The sequence below is a fragment of the Notolepis coatsorum genome (genome assembly GCF_963971535.1).
Source record: "Notolepis coatsorum genome assembly, chromosome: 16".
Lineage (NCBI taxonomy): Eukaryota > Metazoa > Chordata > Actinopteri > Aulopiformes > Paralepididae > Notolepis > Notolepis coatsorum.
The window spans coordinates 68,058,927-68,081,645 of NC_140180.1; the positions used below are offsets into that span (position 1 = coordinate 68,058,927).

General features: G+C 44.1%; 1 protein-coding gene across 1 annotated transcript in view; it reads left to right on the plus strand.

Moving 5' to 3' along the window:
• The window catches only part of ccdc88b (coiled-coil domain containing 88B), a gene marked incomplete at its 5' end in the record, with an annotated part of 241,720 nt that overhangs the window by 117,563 nt on the left and 101,438 nt on the right, over nucleotides 1–22,719 (plus strand). The window contains 2 exons of the mRNA XM_084332063.1: nucleotides 2,324–2,482; nucleotides 18,244–18,390. Of these exons, the coding sequence (XP_084188189.1) occupies nucleotides 2,324–2,482; nucleotides 18,244–18,390 (306 nt within the window). The remainder of the gene's footprint in view (nucleotides 1–2,323; nucleotides 2,483–18,243; nucleotides 18,391–22,719) is intronic.

A 22,719-nucleotide genomic window follows, 5' to 3' on the forward strand; every position in this document is an offset into this window, starting at 1 on the left:
TGTTTGTGCCCCTTCATAATGTTCCTCTGTATGCTCCTCCTTGTCAGTTGTTCACTGAACCAGACGTGAGTACTTTACCTGAAGCATTGGTTATCGCTCCCACTTGGAGGGTAATTGTGACACCGCGGTCGGCGTCGTGCTTGTTATTATTGTATTCGTTATTATTATCCTAGTGTATTTCTCGTGTAGAGAATTGTGGAGACTGAGTTGTCTCGCCTTTCGTTCCTACCTTATTTTAGTGTTTGTTATCTCGTTTTGGAGGCTACTGTCTTCCCTTTTCTTTCCCCTTTTCTTTTTTTAATCCACTTTTTCTCCCATTTTCTATTTTTCTCCCATCCCAATTTCGTATCATTCAATTCAACCCTCCCCTGTCTCGAACGCTGTTTCTTGCCTCCCACAAGCCGGCTGCAATGTGGACTAAGTCATACATAGCACGAGTCCCCTCCGATACTCGAGGTAACAGCAGTCGCATCTTTTCACCTGCACGGCGCGATCTTTCAGCGTCAGGGGTCTGCGCTTTGGAGGGGCGCCGCCCCCATCGCTTCCTGATTCTACTGCGCAGGCACACCAACCGACCTGTAGGAGTCGCTGTCTACAACGCCCGATCCCCACGCATCAGTTTCCCACCCCCTAATACTGCCAATGTGTATTAGTACGGACGACCAGCTAAACTGAAAGCAATGTGGAGCGCTGGGCTCGAACAGGCGAACCCAGCGTCTCCAGTATTCATGGTGAGCACCTTGCCCACTGCACCACGTAGCCGCCCCTTCTTTCCCCTTTTCAAAGTGTTTGTTTTCGTGTTTTGATCCGTGTTTTACAATAAAAATACTGTGTTATTGTGAAAGAGCAACCATCGCATCCCGACTCCTACTTTTTTCTTTTTTTACTGTTTCGTCCAATTAGACAGCACCATGCCTCCTTATTATTATTATTAATATTATTATTATTATTATTATTATTATTATTATTATTATTATTATTATTATTATTATTATTATTATTATTATTATTATTATTATTATTATTATTATTATTATTATTATTATTATTATTATTATAATAATAATAATAATAATAATAATAATAATAATAATAATAATAATAATAATTATTATTATTATTATTATTATTATTATTATTATTATTATTATTATTATTTATTTTTTCTTTATTTCTTTTTATATTCATATTTTTACCCCCCTTTTATATAGCTTCTCTCTCTTGTAAAATGTCCTTGAGTCTGAGAAAGGCGCTTATCTCTATAAATTCAATCTATTATTATTATTATTATTATTATTATTATTATTATTATTATTATTATTATTATTATTATTATTATTATTATTATTATTATTCCCTGCTAACTCACCAGTGCCTCCACGGAAACGGAAATATAAAGTGCCCCTACAAATGTAATATATTATTATTATTATTACTATTATTATTATTATTATTATTATTATTATTATTATTATTATTATTATTATTATTATTATTATTATTATTATTATGGAACACTTGGAACATAGATGTACATGGTTTTCTTTATTAAATTTTTTATTATCTTTTTCCCCCCTCCTTTTTTTCTCCGATTTTTCTCCCATCCCACTGTTAGTCGTTATGCCAATTCCCAACCCCCTTCCTGGTTGTTGCGCACCCCCCATACTGTTGGTCCGGGAGGCCGGAGACTGTCACATGCTTTCCTCCGACACATGTGCAGCCAGCCGGCAGCCAGCCGGCAGCCAGCCTGGCAGCGCGGACTCTCACTGGGAGAGTGTAACGTGTGGAAGGTCACACTACCTCCCTCCAGATCCTTCCCTCGCTGAGCAGGCGCCCCGACCGAACTGTAGGAGTCGCTGTCCACAACGCCCAAGACCCACCCACCAGCTTTCCCACCCCTAACACTGCCAATTGTGTTAGTATGAGCGACCAGCCAAGCTGGTATAGCAACGCCGAGAGCTGGGCTCGAACCCAGCGTCTCCAGTGTTGGTGGCGAGCGCCTTGCCCACTACACCACCTAGCCGCCTATAGATGTACATGGTTATGGCTGTGCTTACGTGACTTCAAGGTGTCACCTGTGGTATCACACAAGCTATCACTTTGCCTTCATGTATTATCACATGTGATCATAAGGGTTATAAGCGAAAGCTCAAATATGATGCCATGAAAATGACACAAGAAATCATGTCAATCGCACATTGAGCATGTGTGGCCTTGTGTTGCTACCGCTGTGAGGGCAAAATGTCCCCTCAAGTGAAGTGGCATGTAGTCCTTTAAGAGGTTAGGGAATTGAATGTAAACATGGCTGTGTGTGTGTGTCCAGAATCGCTCTCTGCAGGGTGACATGCGCGGCATACGTACACTCCGTGATGAGCTGGACTGTGTCCGAGAGCGGGCAGACCGGGCTGAACACCTCCAGACGGAACTCCAGAGCTGCAAACACAAGCTGAGGAGCCTGGATCTAACACGCACACAGCTGAAGGTACACAACACACACACACACACTTGAATAGTTTGGAGTATTTATGTACAGTACAGTATCTATGTATCTAAACATTAGAGATACAGGCAGGCAGTTTTGATAGCAGTTGAACTGTGCTCCTTTCACAGCCAAGAGTCAGTGTAGACAAACAATGAGACATTTATACAAATGGAGCAAACATCTCTGTCAACCATTCTACCGGCGGGAATAGGCAACACTCACAGGAGGTGCAAAGCCTGACAGAATGCCGTGATGCTGTGTTCCCAAATCGCAGCGCTGATAGGATAGCCACACAGCACATTCAGAAATAGGTCTCCAAAGGCATAGCACACAATGAGAAATATGTATATAAATTTGACATGCATAACTTATGATGATGAAGTTAAGACAAGCTTTCTCTAGGCTTTTGAAAATGTAGGGGAGCAGCCGAGATAAATTGATGATCGAAGCACAACTTTCCAAAAACGAATATAAGATAAGATAAGATATTCCTTTATTGATATTGTTAGGGTGAGGTAACTTTCTAGAACCCAGCAGCAGAACACAGGCACAGGAGAATAGAGCTGTTTAGAATGTTTAATTGAAGGGGCGGCTAAGTGGCGCAGTGGGCAAGGCGCTCGCCACTAACGCAGGAGATGCTGGGTTCGAGCCCAGCTCTCGGCGTTGCTTCCGGCTTGGCTGGTCGTTCATACTAATACAATTGTCAGTATTAGGGGGTGGGAAAGCCGGTGGGTGGGGATCGGACGTTGTGGACAGCGACTCCTACAGGTCGGTTGGTGCGCCTGTACAGCAGAATCAGGAAGTATCGGGGGCAGTGTGCTGCGTGAGCCTCCCATGCGTTACTCCTCGCCGCTGAGAGATCGCGCTGTGCAGGTGAAAAGATGCGACAACTGCCTCCTCGTGTACCGGAGGGGACACGTCATGCAAGGCTTCGTCCACATTGCAGCCGACCAGTGGGAGGTATGGTCTAGCAATGTTCGAGACAGGGGAGGGAAGAATTGGATAATACGAAATTGGGATGAGAGAATCTTTTTTTTGAAAAAGTAGATACATTTATTTTTAGGGTCATCAAAGAGAAGCCGCCTATTCTCAGTCCTTGCCCCACAATGGTGGAATGAACTACCCACCCCAGTTAGGACAGCCGAATCCCGTCCAATCTTTCGCCGTCGACTAAAGACGCACTTCTTCAACCATTATCTGAAATAATAAAAAAAATAAAAAATAAAATAAAAATTCTAACCCTAACTAACCTTACTGTCATGCACTTGTCCTAATAAACGAACCTACACTGTAACACGCAACACTTTGATGAATATTTGTACTCAGCTGATAGAGTTGTATCCTTCCTGATGACCTGTCGTACAGAACTTGTAAGTCGCTTTGGATAAAAGCGTCAGCTAAATGACTAAATGTAAATGTATGTAATTGAAGTATGGGGAAGCAGAGTCCAAGGGGGGGTGAGAGGAGCTTAGAGACAGGGAACAAGGAGTGGAGGAGTGACAGGCCAATGGTGTGTGTAGGTGAGGTCCATGAAGGTGCAGGCTGGTGAGGATCCGTGGTTGAGGTGTAGGCCGGAGAGGTGAGGTCCTGGACATCAGAGAACAAGGGTTAGTATATAGAGCAAAGTCACTGAGCACACAAAACATAATACCATGAACGCTGAGGTCTTGAAGAGAGTCCTATACCACAGGAGCTGTAAACAACACTCGGACAAGGAGTGGCAGGAGTGCAGGCCTTTTATTCAGGTTCGATGATTGGGTGATAGCCGGCAGGTGTGTTGTCTGGCACAGGTGAGTAGGTTGATGGTGAGACAAGAACAGGAAGGAGACCATGTATGGACCTAGAAACCTGCTGACAGACAGGGGAGAGAAAAGCTACGCAGCGCGTTACATGGTTCGCCACTCAGGCGCCTCTTGATTTAGCATTCTTGACAGATGATGTACATTTGTTTCTAATCTGTCTAAAAGATAACCAATGGGATGGATCCCCAGAGCGTCTGGCTAGATCCCAGGCTTTATTGCTTTCTTTGAATAGCAATGATGGCTCAGGTGTAAACCTATCCTTCACTCTGAATCTCTTGAATGTTGCGTGTTTATCAATGATTTATAGGAGAGTTTTAATGAAGAAATCTAAGGCCATTTCTACATCCGGAATTTCAGAAGTATATGAGATGTCACTGTTGAGTAGATCAAATAAGAAAGCTTGATCACTGAAATGTTTTAGATTTCTTTTTTATAATATTGTGTGATTTTGTCTTCTTTATCTTAGTATTCCTGATGCAGACTATTTTTACAGGCTATTACTAGGGTTTGGCCTAGTTGGTTTAGTAAAGTTAGGTTTTTTTCCACTAACCTCCTTGAGATACCCATAATTACTATGCAGCCAATCTAAATTAAAGTCACCCATTATGAGCATTTCAGTATCAGGATACAGAGATAATAATAATAATAATAATAACATTATTATTTGCTATTTTATCAACAGAGCTAGCATCAGTCGATGGTGGTCTATACACTCCAATGACAATTAGTAAATTATTTGTGCCCAAGTATATTTTTAAAACAAGCATTTCACAACATTTGGCAATAGTGATTGCATGTAGAATGGTAACAGAAAAACAAGTTTTCACATACAGTACATGACCACCCCACCCCCCTTCCAACTCTATCTATTTTAAATACATTATAATGGCTTAGTGCAATGGAGGAGTCATCATCAGATCTTTTTAACCACGATTCTTGTTACGGTGGCACCAGGTAAGAGTGTAGAGTTCCAATAGTGGTTGGCAATAAGGAGACGGAGAGTAGGTTCGCTGTTCACAATTCGGGTATCCTCTTTATTAGGAACACACCATTGAGCAGTTAGGTAAATAAGAGTACTAAACAATAGAGAGCAATAGGAGAGAATACAAGTCACCGCAGCACTTGTCTCTTGGTACCGCCGCATACTGGTTCTGGAGATTGTGTGAAGAGCCGACGAGGAACAGAGAAGACAGGAGTTATTTAAGGGACAACATACCAGACATTCCACACGTTCCACAGAGTGACAGCCAATCCCAGGTGACAACCAATAATACAATCAAAGGGGAGGAAAGTGACAGGTGACAGGATGGTAGCCGGGATCTCAGGTCAACCAGACCCGAGAACCCAGAACGTTACAGATTCTGTTATTACTATGACATAATATTATGGATCTGTTTGAGAGATCAAGATCTTTAAGTGGTCTAATTTTTGATGTTGCAATATACTGCTCACATCTAAATGTATAAAACACGGGCCGAAAAAACATATCTTCATTTCTTTTTTTTATTATAAAACCCAGGACATTAAAAAAAATTGTAAGTGGATTCAGGTGAAATAATTGGCAATTTAGAAGGTATAGCAACAGATGATTTGATGGGGACTGTGCCTAAGTTAGAGATAGTAGCTATACGAATTGTAGTCCGAACCATTACTAGGCTGCTTTGACGATTAGTTATGGCTTGTAGGTCTATTATTTATAATGACATGTATATTTGAAACATCATTATTATTATCAATGTTATATGAGTCAACACGGATCGGACTCACCTCATCTCATGGACAAGACAGACAGGACTCCATGGCAAGGATCATATTCCTTGCAAGGAGGAGAGAGCCAGTCCTGTTTGGATGCAGGCCGTCTGGGGCAAAGAGCTAATTTCTGTCAGACAGAGTTGTAAAATTGTCCACAAACGGGATCCCCAGCGAGCAACAGTAGCCTTTCAGCCACACATGGAGGTTTCTTATGCGGCTAAACTTCACGTCCCAGTAGCGAGGAAGTTCCCGACATGATGCATGTTCTGCCTGTGTCCAGAAGAGTGTATGTGATGTTTATGAGACTCTCCGTTTATGAGAGTTCTGAAGTGCGTTTTTAGCTGTTCTGATTTCTGGTTTTTTAAACCTAAAAAATAGCTGCTGTCTGCAATGTTGTGACCTGATAATGTGACCAGAAAAGGATGGACAGAGACCCCCTAAATATTTGAAATGACAAACAACAGGAATACTAAAAGAAGGTGTCTGCCCACTTAATTCACATTTAGATTTTTCTCAGTTGATTTTATATCCAGAGATATTACCAAAAACTTTGATTTGAAAGAGATGTGAGAGTGATTACAGAGACCGAGCGCAGGAGCCCATTCTACCGAAGTCTTTCTTCATTTATAGAGGATTATGGATTTTTTTTTTAATCCCTGAATGGACTGCATTTATATAATTTATCCAAAGCACTTTACAATTTATGCCTCACCTTCACCCATTCACTCACACATTCACACACAGACGGCAGAGGCAACCACGCAAAGTGCCGACCTGCTGGGACTACATAGCCCGACCTGTCAGAGTTAGCTTGTGTGAGTTCCATGGGTCTGACGTGTCCGTGTGTGTGTGTGTGTGCCAACCAGCAGTGTTGCGCTCTGATCGTGCAGGTCAGCGGAATGCAAGTGTGGTTTCAGCCATATAAACCTCCATCATAACTGGTATGAGCTCCACCACGTCCACCTCATCCACGTGTTCGTATGACACTATGACACTGGTGCTCACAGAGTGTCTGTTTGAAACAGTTTGAAACCAGTGATTGATTCTGTTGATATGCAGGAGGATAGTGATTAACTTACCTACTCCATTGCTTCGTCAACTCACATGTTATACTGTATACTGGAATGCACTTCACTGCTACTTTGCATTCTGGTTAGATGCCAACTTAATTTTGTTGTAATCTTTACTTGTATTTGTGCAGTGGCAATAAATGTAATCTAATATAACCTAATCAACATACCTTCTGTAAAAAAAGCGATTTGATCTATTTTCATTTTACTGAATCTCAGTGCAGTTAATAGTTCTGAACCAAAACATTGCCCATGTCATCAGAATATCCACCAGGCCAATATTTCTCACAGTCACTGCTTCCTTTTCAATTCATTGTAAATGCAGGTCATCTGTGCTACATGAAAATGTATGAGGCGAGATGAACTTGGCGAATTAAGTGAGTATTCACTCATGGATACTGAATTGTCATAGAAGAGAATAGTAAAAAGCATAGGAGGTCATTCATTTGAATGCTGAAATTCAGAGGGTATTTATCACTTCTCAGATTCAGATTCAGATTACTTTATTCGCCATTTCATACATGTACAAAAAGGAACGTGTTTTGGCATTACAGTGCATACTTTTTTTTCACAATTAACAATACAACAGTAAATAAATAATTTTAAGTAAAGTGCAAGACAGGACATAACAGTGAGACAACAATAAGACTGTGAAAGTGCGGTGGTTGGGGACATGGATACAGTGCAACACAAAGTTCAAGTCCAGAAGTCCAGCCCTAGCAGCTCGCCATAGAGGGGGGGGGGGAGCAGGGGGACACCTGACTCGTTTACCAGGCGAGCTGCTGAGGGGAAGAAACTCAGTCTGTGGCGGGACTTTAGTGTCTTGGGCAGCCGTAGCCGCCTGCCGTGGGGGAGCATGTTGAAGAGGTTGTGACCCGGGTGGGCGGGGTCTGCCATGATCTTCCTCGCCCTCCTCAAGGCCCTGGTGGAATGTAGGGACTTGAGGGAGGGAAGGGGGCAGAGTGAGAGTCCCTACAAAGAGAGTGTCTGGTCAAAGCCGCTTGTATTCGACTATAGGTTTGTATTCTTAGCCTTGTCTTGTGACACTCAGGTAGTCAGATACATCAAGGAGTATCAAGGTATCAAATAAAGACAGCTAAGACTTTAAAGTAACATGCCAACATTATAAGAATATTTAGGTTTTATCATCAAATTCAGAAGATAAATAAAACGTTGGCTTGTAGATTCATGATGACAAGTGGAGAACAGAGCAACTTAACCGAGGAGTTTCTCCCCTCCTCCATTTTCAATTCATATATTTAAACAGTGGTGGAAGAAGTACACAGTACCTTTACTTAAGTAAAAGTAGATTATTTATTTATCTTCTGAATTTGATGATAAAATCTAAATATTCTGAAAGCCCAGACTTTGTTTGCAACTTGCGAAGCATTAGTGAACGGATCAATTATAAATAGAGCAGCGGAGTAGACTGGCGTCATCCTGTCGTTTTAGGAGATAACCATGTATAGGCAGTTTGTGTTATATTTCATTTATGGCTTTGCCTACTGGAACTATCCCTTTAATCATATACTATCATGAAAACTTTCACCCACGTGTACGCACCCACCTGCCTGACCATGCCCACATCCGCTCATATATAAGCGGGGTCATGGCCACACTACCAGCTCCTTCCCTACTTTCACCACGTGAAGTCCGTGTATAGCACCGCTTCAAGTTTAGTGCTTAAAGTAGTTAGTTAGTTATAGGAGCTGTGTTGGCTTTGTCTTTTGTTTCTCCCTCTCTCACTAATTTACGGGAGAAAGAAAGGATAATGTCATCACCACCGGAGAGTCTAGACTCTAGAGGATTATTATAGTGGCCGACTGTCATTCCTGGGTGTGCTGACAGGCGTCCACGATGCACCCGCAATTACTTCTCTACTCAGTACCAAAGTTGTGGATGTTGAATGAGTTGAATGTCCCAAGTTGCTGCTGGTACGTTTTACAGGGTTTTATTGTTGTCCAAAGGTGAATGATAGTGAATGATGATGTTGAACAGAACAGTTGTCAATTGTTTGTTTACAGATAAGCAGTTCCAACAGTGAGACAGGTTTGAAAGTAAATCCTCGGCAGGTGCATGAAATTACAGTGACCACCTAGGTTACTTATAGAAGTGGGGCTATAATGGAGGTGGTGTGCCCCCTAGTGTTTAAACATAAATAAGACACTAGTCTAAACGATATAAATTCTGATATTCTAGCAATACAAATCCACCAAGTCGGTTTCTGCTTCTACAATTATTCTGACCTCCACCGGCGTTTCACATTTGGGGAGTGCGCGTCGCTGGGCAGTTCCCCCGCCAGCGTTGCGCTCCGGCTGTGCAGCTGGATACTATTGCCGCGAGAGGCAGTCGGCTGGTCCGACGGCCTCTGGTGGGTGGTGTCTCGCGACGCAGGCCTCATCCGAGCGAGGATTCCTCCGTTGCCTCTCCATCGCAGGATGGAGGGGACGAGGGGTTCTTGTTTGAAGCCTCACGAAAACAGAGGCTTTGTTTTCCTGGGAGCCCTGAGTCCGAGTCTGGGTTCGAGTCCCGAGTCTCTGAGGAGGGATGCCCTCTGCTAGCCGCACCGGATGCTGCCTCCCGCCTATCCTATGGAGACAGTGAGTGCAGCCTCCCGGCGCGAGGGGTGCAGGTTTGCGTGTTTTTTAGCCCGAACTCAAGGCGGCAGCAGCCCGCATAAGATGGGGCTTGCTGCCAACGCCACTGTATCCCTGTGAGAGAGACAGGTGTTGTCTGCCCCTTTTTTCTTTGGGCTAAAGAAGAGGCAGTTTTGAGTTTTCAGAGCCTCCTCAGAGGGTGTCAGAGCCTCCTCAGAGAGTTTCAGAGCCTCCGCCGTAGAGAGTTTCAGAGCCTCCCTCTTAGTGAGAGAGCCTCCTGAGAGGAGCCTTCTCCTCAGAGAGTCTTAGTCTACTTAGTCCAATTGTTACATGAACCTTTTTCAATTGTTTTACTCACGTTGAGGTCTCTCTGGGAAAACCGCTGTCTTCCCCTCTTACATAAAGAGCAGAATTGACAGGGTTTTTATTCCCAGGCTCGAGAGGCCATTTGAAGACGTCACAAGCGCGTTTTTTTTATTGGCCAAGATACATGTCTGTGAGTTACAGGGCCTGTGCTACAGACAGCTGTCATTGTAAAGCAGGGGTCGGCAATTAGGTTTGGCCGCGGGCCAATTTTTGCCCAAGCCACCAAAAACAATGGCTAATTTAATATAATGATAGTGAAAAATGTTTATCTCTGTCAAAATAAACGAGCTGCATAGGTGGCATAATAAACTGTAAACGACATATACATGCACTGAACATTATACCTTTGTCTTTTTTCCATTGTATTATAAAGCGCCTCTCTATCGGTCTATCACATTACGCGCGCGCAACCGTCTATCTGACGGCCACGGACCGGTTTAATGTTGAATTTTCTTTTTTTAAGATAAATTTTTTGGCGTTTTATCGCTTTATTACTACTGGGCAGTCCAGTAGGGAGAGACAGAGGAGAAATGGGAGACAGAGTGGGGGGAAGACATTCAGGAAATAACGACGGATTCGGGAATCGAACCCGGGTCGCCCGTGTCGCGGCTGAGCGTGCTATGTGGTTCGCCACTGGGGCGCCCCAATGTTGAATGTTTAATGTTAAAACTATCGATTTATATGGAATTCGTTAAACTTATCCGTTGTCTTACTTATTATTATACTTATTGAATCTCAAACAAGCCTCGTCTTGTTAAATGAGATCGTCTGGTCTACGGAGGAGACTGGGGCTGACGCATCCAGATTGGGGAATCCCCCGCGATCGATTATTGACACTTCCGCTAAATATATTAATCTAGCTACTAACTGGGGAGACTGATCAATTACGGATAAATGAATATAGTGGGACGATCGATTATGATAGTTAACCTTGTTAGATGAGGCTGCACTGGAAATGGAGCTAATGGACTTCCGAATGTCTCGTAATTCAAATACCTATAGCACCGTCATTTCAGGAGCTTCTTCAAGCACTCTTTTTGTTTAAAGTTTAATTGCATTGTTTTTGCATTGTTTTTAATTGCATTACTGTTCACATGCATGTGTGGTGCCGTCAGTCATGAGTAAAGATAAAGCTTGAATGACTTACTGAACTGGTGTTTTTATTTCATGCACTTGTGTTTCCCATTTCAGCACCACGCGCTGTCCACCTCACTTGAGTAAGCCTATATATACGGTACATTGCACCTCACTGCTTATACCTGTTATTCACTCTCAACATGGATAAAACATAAAGTATTGTGGGGTATTGTGGATATCCTGAAGAATGTTCTCAGTCAACCGAGGTTCAGTTAATAACAAGGTTTATTAACCAGACAGATATAAATATACATAGTAGTTAGAGAGAATGGCTGAGGGGCTCGCCCCAGGTGATAAGCTGAATTTACCCAGGTAGAGACCTCGACTGCTGTCGGGAGGAGCCCTTTATAGTGAAAATGGGGGGGGGGGGAACACAGGATAGGGGACAAAGAGGAGGGGAGGGGGGGTTGGGAGTTGCATGAGTTACATGAGAGTTGGGGAATCAATATATTATTCCACAGTATGCATATAATAAAAATAATATAATGAAAATTAAATAAATATCATATTCTCAAAATAAACTGACGGGACAGAAATGATTGCTGGCGGGCCAATTCCGGCCTGCGGGCCGCCTATTGCCTACCCCTTTTGTAAAGGATGGATGATGCAATGCAGTCGTGACTATTGGTCCTTCTGCTCTGCTCTCTAACAGTAGTGTATATTGGGCCGTTTTGTACTTAGTCCAATGTGTTACATGAACCTTTTTCAATTGTTTTACTCACGTTGAGGTCTCTCTGGGAAAACCGCTGTCTTCCCCTCTTACATAAAGAGCAGAATTGACGCAGTTGTTATTCCCAGGCTCGTCGTGTGAGGACCCGTGTCTGTGTCTTTTGTAGACCGGTTTCCTGCTGCTCGTCCCAGACAGCAAGGGGAAGATTGTGGGGTTCTTTCTTGTTAGAAATTCACTGTCACTGTTCTCGGGTTCTTTACGAGCATACACGCTGTTTTATGAAATCAGCGTGTGGTCTTACGAGACCGATCAGCGCTGGCCCAGGGTGTTTTTTCAATGATTGAATCCGCTTTTTGGGACCAGCGCGCCTTGGTTGCCCAACATCATAAAAACGGCGTTTTGTATGCGGTCGGCTGGGAAGGAGATTTTTGTCTCTACCGAGTGCCAGTGCACTAGGTTAGACTCGAGGACTCGCGTGCATCTCTGGGGGGAGATGACGGAGTAGATCAAACATTGACAGGGGGGTTTCACGCCCGTTAGGTGGGCGACCGGGAGCAGTGCGTTCGCGTACTGACCTTCTTGGTGGCGCCCTCTGTGATGTTTTGGATCGACACGCGTACCTACCCCCCTCTTAGGACTGGGGGCGGCGGCCTGACAAGGGCACGGGACTTGTCCTGGTCGCGCCGGACCGGATCAGTTTAACCCGTTGTCCACCGGGGCGCAGACAAGTTCTGGTACCCCGAAGGACCCTGAGCTTTTCCGGGGGGAAAATGCCAGGGCGGACTGGACGTCACAGGGGTTGATGTCATGAATGTGTGTGTCATATAGGTGCCACTACGAGTTGCCCTTAACAGTGGTGTGCATTGGTCCATACTGTACTTTTTTGCACAATGTTAGGGGGCTGTCGGGGAGGCTGTTTCTGTCAACTCCTCTATGCATCCCTGTGTAGGTCCCGGTCCTCCAGGCCCAGGTCGGGTCTCCCCCTTAATGACCTGTGGCCTGGGTTAACCCTTTTTAAACCTGAAACGCTTGAACTGCATTGTATAGCCTGTGTATATGCACAGTTATGTTTCCGGGGTTTAGTAGTGGGTTAAGGGAGCAACCACTCTCTGCTAATAAACATAGGGGGGTGGTTGTCTCTCCGGTGTGTTGGTAGCAGAGTTGACTCTCAGGTTGAGCCCGGGTCTGACCCTGGCTGCCCGAGAGTATGCCCCCGCATCTTTCATGACGTCTGCCAATTGTGTCAAACTCTTTCTCTGAACCTCGACCCTGCAGGATTAATAAATTGGCAGGGTCAGGGTTCGTGGTGGAATCTGTTCACTGGCGGGGTTGGCTAACTCCGACTCCGCGAGGTTTGTGGCCCCATGAGATTGTGACATGGTGCACGGCATACCGAACACCCTTTCCGCCGGGATACTGTTCTTACAGTAGGCGCCTCAGGCGCCTGTCTAGTCCGCAGTGCTCCGGGCGCAGGTCGAGTTCTGCTATTAAGACCTGTCGACCTGGATTGAGGGATCAACCTCACGACATTGTGGGGGGGAAGCTCCTTGGGAGCGCTTCAGGGCGGGCGTGCCAGGGGGAGAAGGGCCTTCACCTGTGTTAGGCCCTGTCAGATACGCTGGCGATGTGGGGGGTGGTGTCACCAGTGACCGTCTGGTGGGGTCCCGATGCCGCGGCCTCGTTGACCTCACCAGGTCCCTTTTTCAGGGGGTCCTAGCCCCCGGGATGTGGCCTGAAGGCTGGGACTTCCTCCGCGCCCCGCTGCTACGGCCTTGCCATGGGGTTGGGGCCGGTTGACCCCGACCCCGCGATGTTGGGGACTGTGATGGGGGCTTTTTTGCTTCACGTCCGTTCCCTGGTGGCGTGCGGGATGCGCGTCCGAGTAGTCGCGAAGGTAAGTCCCACAGTCTGCTCACCCTGTGCGTTTGAGGTGCTAAACCCTCTTCGCACAGTCGGGTCTGGTCTTCCTCCCGTCCCTCACTAGGGGGGGCCGGGGGGTCCGGATCCTCCCCGGTATTCTGATGGTTTTTAGGGGGCCTCAGCGGGTACATCTGATCATGGAGCACTAGTGTTGGGTGAAACAGATACTAGCCACAGATTCAGGGTCAGTTATTTTCCCATTGTACGAATTGTTAAGCTTATGGAATGTAAGGGAAATCTGATCCTAGGTCTGTGACTGACTACAGGCAGGAGGCAGGCTACGCTGTGGTGACGTCAGTCAGCAGCGCCAAAATAGCAGTGTAGTTTCCCAGCGAACGAAAACATAAACGTTGTTATTTTGCTACATTTACGATTAATTGCGAAGATTTTCATGTTGAGCTATAGATTGTGGATAAATACGCATAGTGTCTGAAGAAGTCCACTATTATGCCTGTACCCAAAAAATCCAAGCCGGCTTGCCTCAACGACTACCACCCTATAGCTCTCACCTCCATAGCCATGAAGTGCTTTGAGAAGCTAGTAAAGGGCTACATCTGCTCCTCCCTCCCCATCAACCTGGACCCCCTGCAATTTGCATACCGCCCCAACAGGTCCACAGAGGACGCCATAGCCCATGTGCTGCACACAGCAGCATCACACCTGGACAAGAGGCAGGGGAACTATGTGAGAATGCTGTTCATCGACTACAGCTCAGCATTCAATACCATAGTCCCCTCCAAACTCATAGCCAAGCTCAGGGACCTGGGCTTGAACTATGACCTCTGCCAGTGGGTCTTGGACTTCCTGACGGGCAGACCCCAGGTGGTGAGAGCAGGCAACTGCACCTCCTCATCCATCACTCTCAACATAGGGGCCCCCCAGGGCTGTGTTCTGAGTCCCCTCCTCTACTCCCTGTACACACATGACTGTGTGGCACAGCGGAACAACAACACAATCATCAAATTTGCTGACGACACAGTAGTGGTGGGCCTGATCTCTGCAAACGACGAGAGGGCCTACCTGGAGGAGGTCAAGATTCTAGCGGGATGGTGTCAAGAGAACAGCCTCTCCCTGAACGTCAACAAAACAAAGGAGATGATTGTGGACTTTAGGAGGTCGGGGGTCAGGGACTACAGCCTCCTCAGCATCGACGGGGCACCGGTTGAGAGAGTGAACAGTTTTAAGTACCTCGGAGTCCATAACCGAGGACTTGACATGGACCACACACATTGACAGTGTTGTGAAGAAGGCACGGCAACGCCTCTACTTCCTCAGGCCCCTAAGGAAGTTCCAAGTCAGTCAGAAGATTCTTAAGAACTTCTACTCATGCACAATAGAGAGCATCCTGACTGGCAATATCACTTCCTGGTTTGGGAATAGCACCGCACAAGACTGTAGCAGACTACAGAGAGTGGCCCGTTCAGCCGAACGCACAATTGGAGGGGGGCTTCCCACTCTCCAGGGCATTTACAACAAGCGGTGCATGGGCAAGGCTAAGAGAATTATCAAAGACTCGAGCCACCCAAACAACTGCCTCTTTGAACTGCTGCGGTCAGGCAAGCGATACCGGAGTCTCATGGCAAGCACAGAGAGACTCAGAAGAAGCTTCTATCCCCAGGCCATCAGGATGCTCAACGAACAATAACAATATGTAACAACCATCAAATGCACTCACAGCTCACAGCACACACATTCACACGCACACACTCACTTTAAACATACAACTCACTGCAGCACCCACTTTAACCACTTTAGAACACCTAAGCACACTTTATATTTATTGGTAAAGAATTTGCACTACAACCCATACCGCATTACACCTTACTGTAAATTGTACCTAAATTGTACCTCATCCTTTGCACTGTATAGTATATTGTATGGTAACTCAGTTACTTCTACTCTACATTGAGCATTGTATATATGTATATACTGAACATTTTTGTCTACATACTTGACTTCTATTTTATACTTGCTATACTTATTTTTTTTTTATCCACTTTTTTCTCCCATTTTCTATATTTTCTCCCATCCCAATTTCGTATCATCCAATTCAACCCTCCCCTGTCACGAACGCTGTTTCTTGCCTCCCACAAGCCGGCTGCAATGTGGACTAAGTCATACATAGCACAAGTCCCCTCCGGTACTTGAGGTAACAGCAGTCGCATCTTTTCACCTGCGCAGCTCGATCTCTCAGTGGCGAGGAGTAACGCGTGGGAGGCTCACGCTGCCCCCGACACTTCCTGATTCTACTGCGCAGGCGCACCAACCGACCTGTAGGAGTCGCTGTCCACAACGCCTGATCCCCACCCATCAGTTTCCCACCCCCTAATACGGCCAATGTGTATTAGTATGAACGACCAGCTAAACTGAAAGCAATGTGGAGCGCTGGGCTCGAACAGGCGAGCCCAGCGTCTCCGCATTCGTGGCGAGCGCCTTGCCCACTACGCCACGTAGCCGCCCACTTGCTATACTTATTTTATACTTATCTATTTTTGCCTAGCACAGTCTCTGGAGCGTAACAGAAAGATGCATTTTGTATAAAAGTATTCTGTACTTCTGTATGATAACTAATAAAGAAACTTGAAACTTGAGAAAGGTACACGAGCCGATTTAGAAATGGTCAATGGGGAAATACATTGCATTCCACAGAGGGTGGAACAGGAAAAAACAAAAATTACGTAACCACTACACCTCCCTATGACCCCCCCCCCCCCCAATACCATATCAACTCTGAACTTTGACTTCATTGCCTACACCCTAGGCTCTGTTACCCATACTGTACAAACTTTGAACTATGTTGCCTATACTTAACTTATACCTACCTACTGCTTTCACTGTCCTACTTTGTAATCATAGTAATCATGATCATAATAACTACCTACCTCATACTATAGTCTACCCATATAAGCATGTACAATAGTGCTGTATACCGTACATATACATTTATGTATTTATATTTACAGCATATATATATCCATATCTGTCTGAATATACTTGCATATAATCCTTCGATATACCTACCTACTGCATATAACCCATATAACTGTATGATAGCATGTACAATAATGCTGTATATACCGTATACATTTATCTATCCACATCTGTCTGTATATACCTGCATATAATCCTTTTTACATATCTGTAGATACTATATCTATATCTGTACATATCCCTTACTCTTACTAGTTACACTGCTGGCCAGTATGCCTTATTGCCTTACTACTAGGGATGTTCCGATCCGATCACGTGATCGGGATCGGGGCCGATCACGTGATTTTCCGAAGATCGGGATCAGCAAAAAAAATAAAAATATCTGTTTTTTTTTTTTACTTTTTTTTTTTATTCAACAAACATGACCATGTTCACGTCTTAAACTCATACTGAGGCCTTAGTTTTGGTTTTAAATTGCATATCATCATTCATTTATTTATTGTCACACAGAGCAGAAGAATTTTGCCAAAACAAACCAATAGTATCCAGCTGCAGAACGGCAGACCAGCCACTCTTCAGACCCAAATAATTTTTTTTTTATTTAAATTTTTTTAATCCCAATTTCTCACATTAGATTCACCCTGAATGTTGACCTTATCCAGGTGAAAAGTTAACTTCATTCAAGCGAGGCATTGCAATCCTTGACATAAATCATTTGATGTATAATTAAATCAAAGGAAATGTGTTTGGGTCTGAGAGTGTGGCTGGTCTGCCGTTCTGCAGCTGGATACTATTGGTTTGTTTTGGCAAAATTCTTCTGCTCTGTGTGACAATAAATAAATGAATGATGATATGCCATTTAAAACCAAAACTAAGGCCTCAGTATGAGTTTAAGACGTGAACATGGTCATGTTTGTTGAATACATTTTTTATTTAATTTTTTTATCGGATCGGGAAAGATCGGTATCGGTAGATACTCAAAATCACATGATCGGGATCGGATCGGGAGCAAAGAAACTTGATCGGGACATCCCTACTTACTACCATAGTGTCTTTATGCCTGTATCACTGTACATATTAATACTACAACCCTGTACATACATCTGACTAGCAATATGACTCAGTAGTACTAATTTATATATTTTATACCCAGTTTAATCACCTGTACATTGTATATTACTATTGCACTTTACTGTTACATTTGCACGCTGGTTGGATGCCAAACTTATTTTCGTTGTACTGTACTTGTATGATGACAATGAATTTAATCTAATCTAACATATGGACCATCTCTGTACATATAGACCATCTCTGTACATATGGACCATCTCTGTACATATAGACCATCTCTGTACATATGGACCATCTCTGTACATATAGACCATCTCTGTACATATGGACTATCTCTGTACATATGATCATCTCTGTACATATGGACTATCTCTGTACATATAGACTTTGTATTTGACCTGTATGTTGTTGTATGTTGTCCACCTGTGCGTGGCGCCCCCCGCAGGAGCAGCAGCAGCTTTGCACGGCACTGCAGGAGACGCGGGCTCTGCTGGAGGAGCAGCTGACAGATGCACGAGCACGCTGCTCCTCGCTACGGGAGCTGGAGAGGGACAATCTACTGCTGTGCCAGCGAATCATAGACCTGGAAGCGGTAGGTGTGTGTGTGTGTGTGTGTGTGTGTGTGTGTGTGTGTGTGTGTGTGTGTGTGTGTGTGTGTGTGTGTGTGTGTGTGTGTGTGTGTGTGTGTGTGTGTCTGTGTGTGTGTGTGTGTGTGTGTGTGTGTGTGTGTGTGTATGTGTCTGTGTGTGTGTGTGTGTGTGTGTGTGTGTGTGCGCGTGCGTGGGTATGTATATGCGTGAGTGTGTGTGTACATGCGTGAGTGTGTGTGTGGGCACCCATGTAATTACCATTGAATATGTAAGAGAAAATTAACACAGGCCCTGGGGTTCTACATTCTAAAAACATGCAGTTATGGACAGGCTCAGAACGAAATAAACCTCCCAGCCAATCAGAATTGAGAGTTTATCCAATGTATAAATAGTAACATGCCTTTCTTTTTCCATGGTGGGAAAAGACTAAGTACTAAAGTAAAAGTACTGTAAAACTACTCTGATAGAATAGTACTCTGGTAAAAGCAGAAGTCTTCCAAGAAAACTTCTAAAAGTATTTGATATTGTAAATGTTTAAAGGGGAATGCAACGCATTTGAATAATTCACTTTGGTTTATATTTGAACTTTGGTTGAAGGTCTGAACCAGAATTAAAACCTCATTTAGGTGTAAGAGCTCACGCAAACATTTTGTGACCTCACCAAGTCAGAGACCCATTCATTATCCACGGAGCAGACCCAGATTTTATATCCCAGTTACATCACCGATTAGAGGATTTTCTAGGAGATAGTGATGTGTGTTCACAAATACTGACTGAACTGTCCTGGGGCACACAAAGAACATAGTATTTATTTTTGGACATTAAGTTGTATGAAATACTTACACAGTAGTGTAGTGGAAGCAAAGCTATTCACTTACTTACTGAGTCCTGTGGGTGGAGTTCTTGGTTTCGTGACCCTGTTTCTGCCGTTTGCTACCTGTCTAAAGCTTCCTGGTTCACTCAGAACTCAGCCAGAACTCAGACCACAATACTCGGTAAGCAAGTTAATAGCTTTGCATCGAAGTCAAGTATTTCATAAATCCGAACTATTAAAGAACCAGTACAATAATAATAATAATAATAATAATAATAATAATAATAATAATAATAATAATAATAATAATAATAATAATAATAATAATAATAATAATAATAATAATAATAATAATGGCTTGGATTTATATAGCGCTCTTCATGACACCCAGAGCGCTTCACAGAGTCCATTATTCGTTCATACACAGTCATACCGGTGGTGGTAAGCTACAATTGCAGCCAGAGCTGCCCTGAGGCAGACTCACGGAAGCGTGGCGAATAATCATCGCCTATGGCCCCTCCGACCACCACCAACATTCATTCACATGCATACACATTCATACGATGATGTTAATTAAGTCAGAAAAAGCTTATTGTGGAATGTTAATATTAGGAGTGTAATATTTTCAGCGTCAGATGTATCATTTGATTTGTTATAACTGTGTTAGTGCACCCTCTCTGAGCACAGCCAACTCTCACTATGTTTAGGGGCCGTGGCCTTCTGTTCATTGAAAGGAGATGTCAAGTTAGCATCATAATACACAAAGCTTTCAAACATAAACACATTCATGGGACCAGTGTAATCGGTGGCTATGAGAGATTAACATTGGCTAACCTCTGTTTATCAACATATATTCTGCAAAAGAATGCAATGAGATTGGAAAACACAATTTCCAATGTACTTAACCCTTTCACTGCCACACGACAGAAGGTTAACCCTTTCACTACCACACTACAGAAGGTTAACCCTTTCACTATCACACTACAGACGGTTAACCTTTCACAACCAGACTACAGAAGGTCTGTAGTGTGGTAGTGAAAGGTTTAACCTTCTGTAGTGTGGCAGTGAAAGGGTTAAAGTATAAAAGAAAGAATCACACACCTTCATGTGCAATTGGAATTTGTATTTTGCATGTGTAAATGTACACATTCTACAGTGTTTTATATTCCTGTATTTCAATGCTTGAGATTCATTTAATCGATGCATTCATCTTTAAAGGTTATTCTGACGTGGTTGGATGGTTCATTCATTTAATTTTTATTTATTTAAACAGGAGGAAAAAAAGCATATAAACACCATTAACTCATTCCCCGCCAACAACGAGTTTACCCGTTATTGGGAGCCGACGCTTGAACGCCAACAACGAGTATACTCGTTATTTTTTTTTTATCCACTTTTTCTCCAATTTTTTCTATATTTTCTCCCATCCCAATTTCGTATCATCCAATTCAACCCTCCCCTGTCACGAACGCTGTTTCTTGCCTCCCACAAGCCGGCTGCAATGTGGACTAAGTCATACATAGCACAAGTCCCCTCCGGTACTTGAGGTAACAGCAGTCGCATCTTTTCACCTGCGCAGCTCGATCTCTCAGTGTCGAGGAGTAACGCGTGGGAGGCTCACGCTGCCCCCGACACTTCCTGATTCTACTGCGCAGGCGCACCAACCGACTTGTAGGAGTCGCTTGTTCACAACGTTCGATCCCCACCCTTCAGTTTTCCCTCCCAGTAATACGGCCAATGTGTATTACTGCGGACGACCAGCTAAACTGAAAACAATGTGGAGAGCTGGATTCGAACACGCGAATCCTAGCGTCTCCACACTGGTGGCGAGTGCCTTGCCCACTACACCACCTAGCCGCCCACGAGTATACTCGTTATTTAATAGTTTTTCCTTTTTTTCTCGATATTTTCATTCATTATTCATCCAGGGACCTTGGTGTTACCATAGGGAATTAGTCTGAGATCGCCAAAGTGCAATACCGGCCACATCCAGCTAGATGGCGGTATCGAGCACCCTTTGAAACCTTGTATCTTGGCCTGTGCAACGGTCAAATGTCACCTGGCTCACTTTTCTTTGTTGGGCGCATGGAGCGGTTATAACGATCGGATTAAGAAGCGTCAGATGCTCCCGATGCATGATGTGTGGTGGATTATGTTGGCGACATGATCGACACCAATACTGGGACTCGCGATCAGATAATTGGAATATTCTTTTTGGGGTGCATCCTAGTGAAGGTAAGGGCTATATGATATCAATCCTGCGTTGATCCAACCATGTCTTCACCCCGATCGCAACATGTCTGTGTAACGTTTCTCCACAACGTATGCCGTTGGTGACGATCAAAGCATCAAAAAACATGAAACATAATACCTATGATATAGATTTGATTTGGGAATAATAGCGTGTACAGGCAAGAAACGGAAACGTTTATAGTAGAATTGACGTATAAGGCTATTACTCAGCCTTTCGGGAATTACCCCAGACCACGCTATAACCATACTTATATTCACCACGGTATAACACGGGAACGTATTAATGAAGAAATAAATTTTTTTTCACATATTGAACGATATATAGGTGATGTCAAATGGGCCATAGTATTGTATCCATAGCTATAATATAGAATATAGTTATAGCTCTACAAACAAGGTGACGCACTCCTATCTTTTAAAGCGTGGCAGTGCTAGGACGGGGCCCGTCTAATCCCCGGTGGTCAATGAGTTAAAGGTCATTAACCTCTTAACTCATTCAGCGCCACCGCTTAATCCACGAGATGGCGCTAGTGCACCACCGCTCTAAGTCAATGGGGGGACTGTGAGATTTGCGAGTCCTTAAAATATATCTTAAAGTATAGCTATGGGTCTAATACACCCGTCGATTATCAGTTAGTTGCATCCAGTCAACATGTACAAAACGGATTGTCTTTTCATCGGTACATTTCCGTTTTATAGCCTTTTGAATATGAGTATAACTTTGGGTGCCTCTGAGTAATTCCAGAGAAAGACGGATAATAGCGTTTTAGTGGAATACACTGATTATCGTATCTTCCTGAAATCAATGCTAGATTATCAGTATTATCCTTCCTCGTGCATACATGAAAAGAGCATTGGACCGCGGGGCTCCGCCGCAGCCTCCTCAACACACACACACAGCCACACACACACACACACACGCACACACACACGCACGCACGCACGCACGCACGCACGCACGCACGCACACACACACACACACACACACACACACAGCCGCGATCGCGGTAGGAAGACATCAGATCAATGATCAAATTTATATATAGTTAGTTTTCTTACCTTGTATCTGATGTAATGCAAAAGAAATAATCCAATTATCTCATCGCCATTTGAAGTACTGGGCGCGGAGGTCCGTGCCACGTTCAACAGCATTGCATATTGAGGGGGGGGGGGGAGCCTCGCAGATGCATCGGTGTATCTGCCTACCTCGCCTGAGTATTTAAACCGTTCTCTTAAGTGCATTTGTTCTTTGTAGAGGTAGACC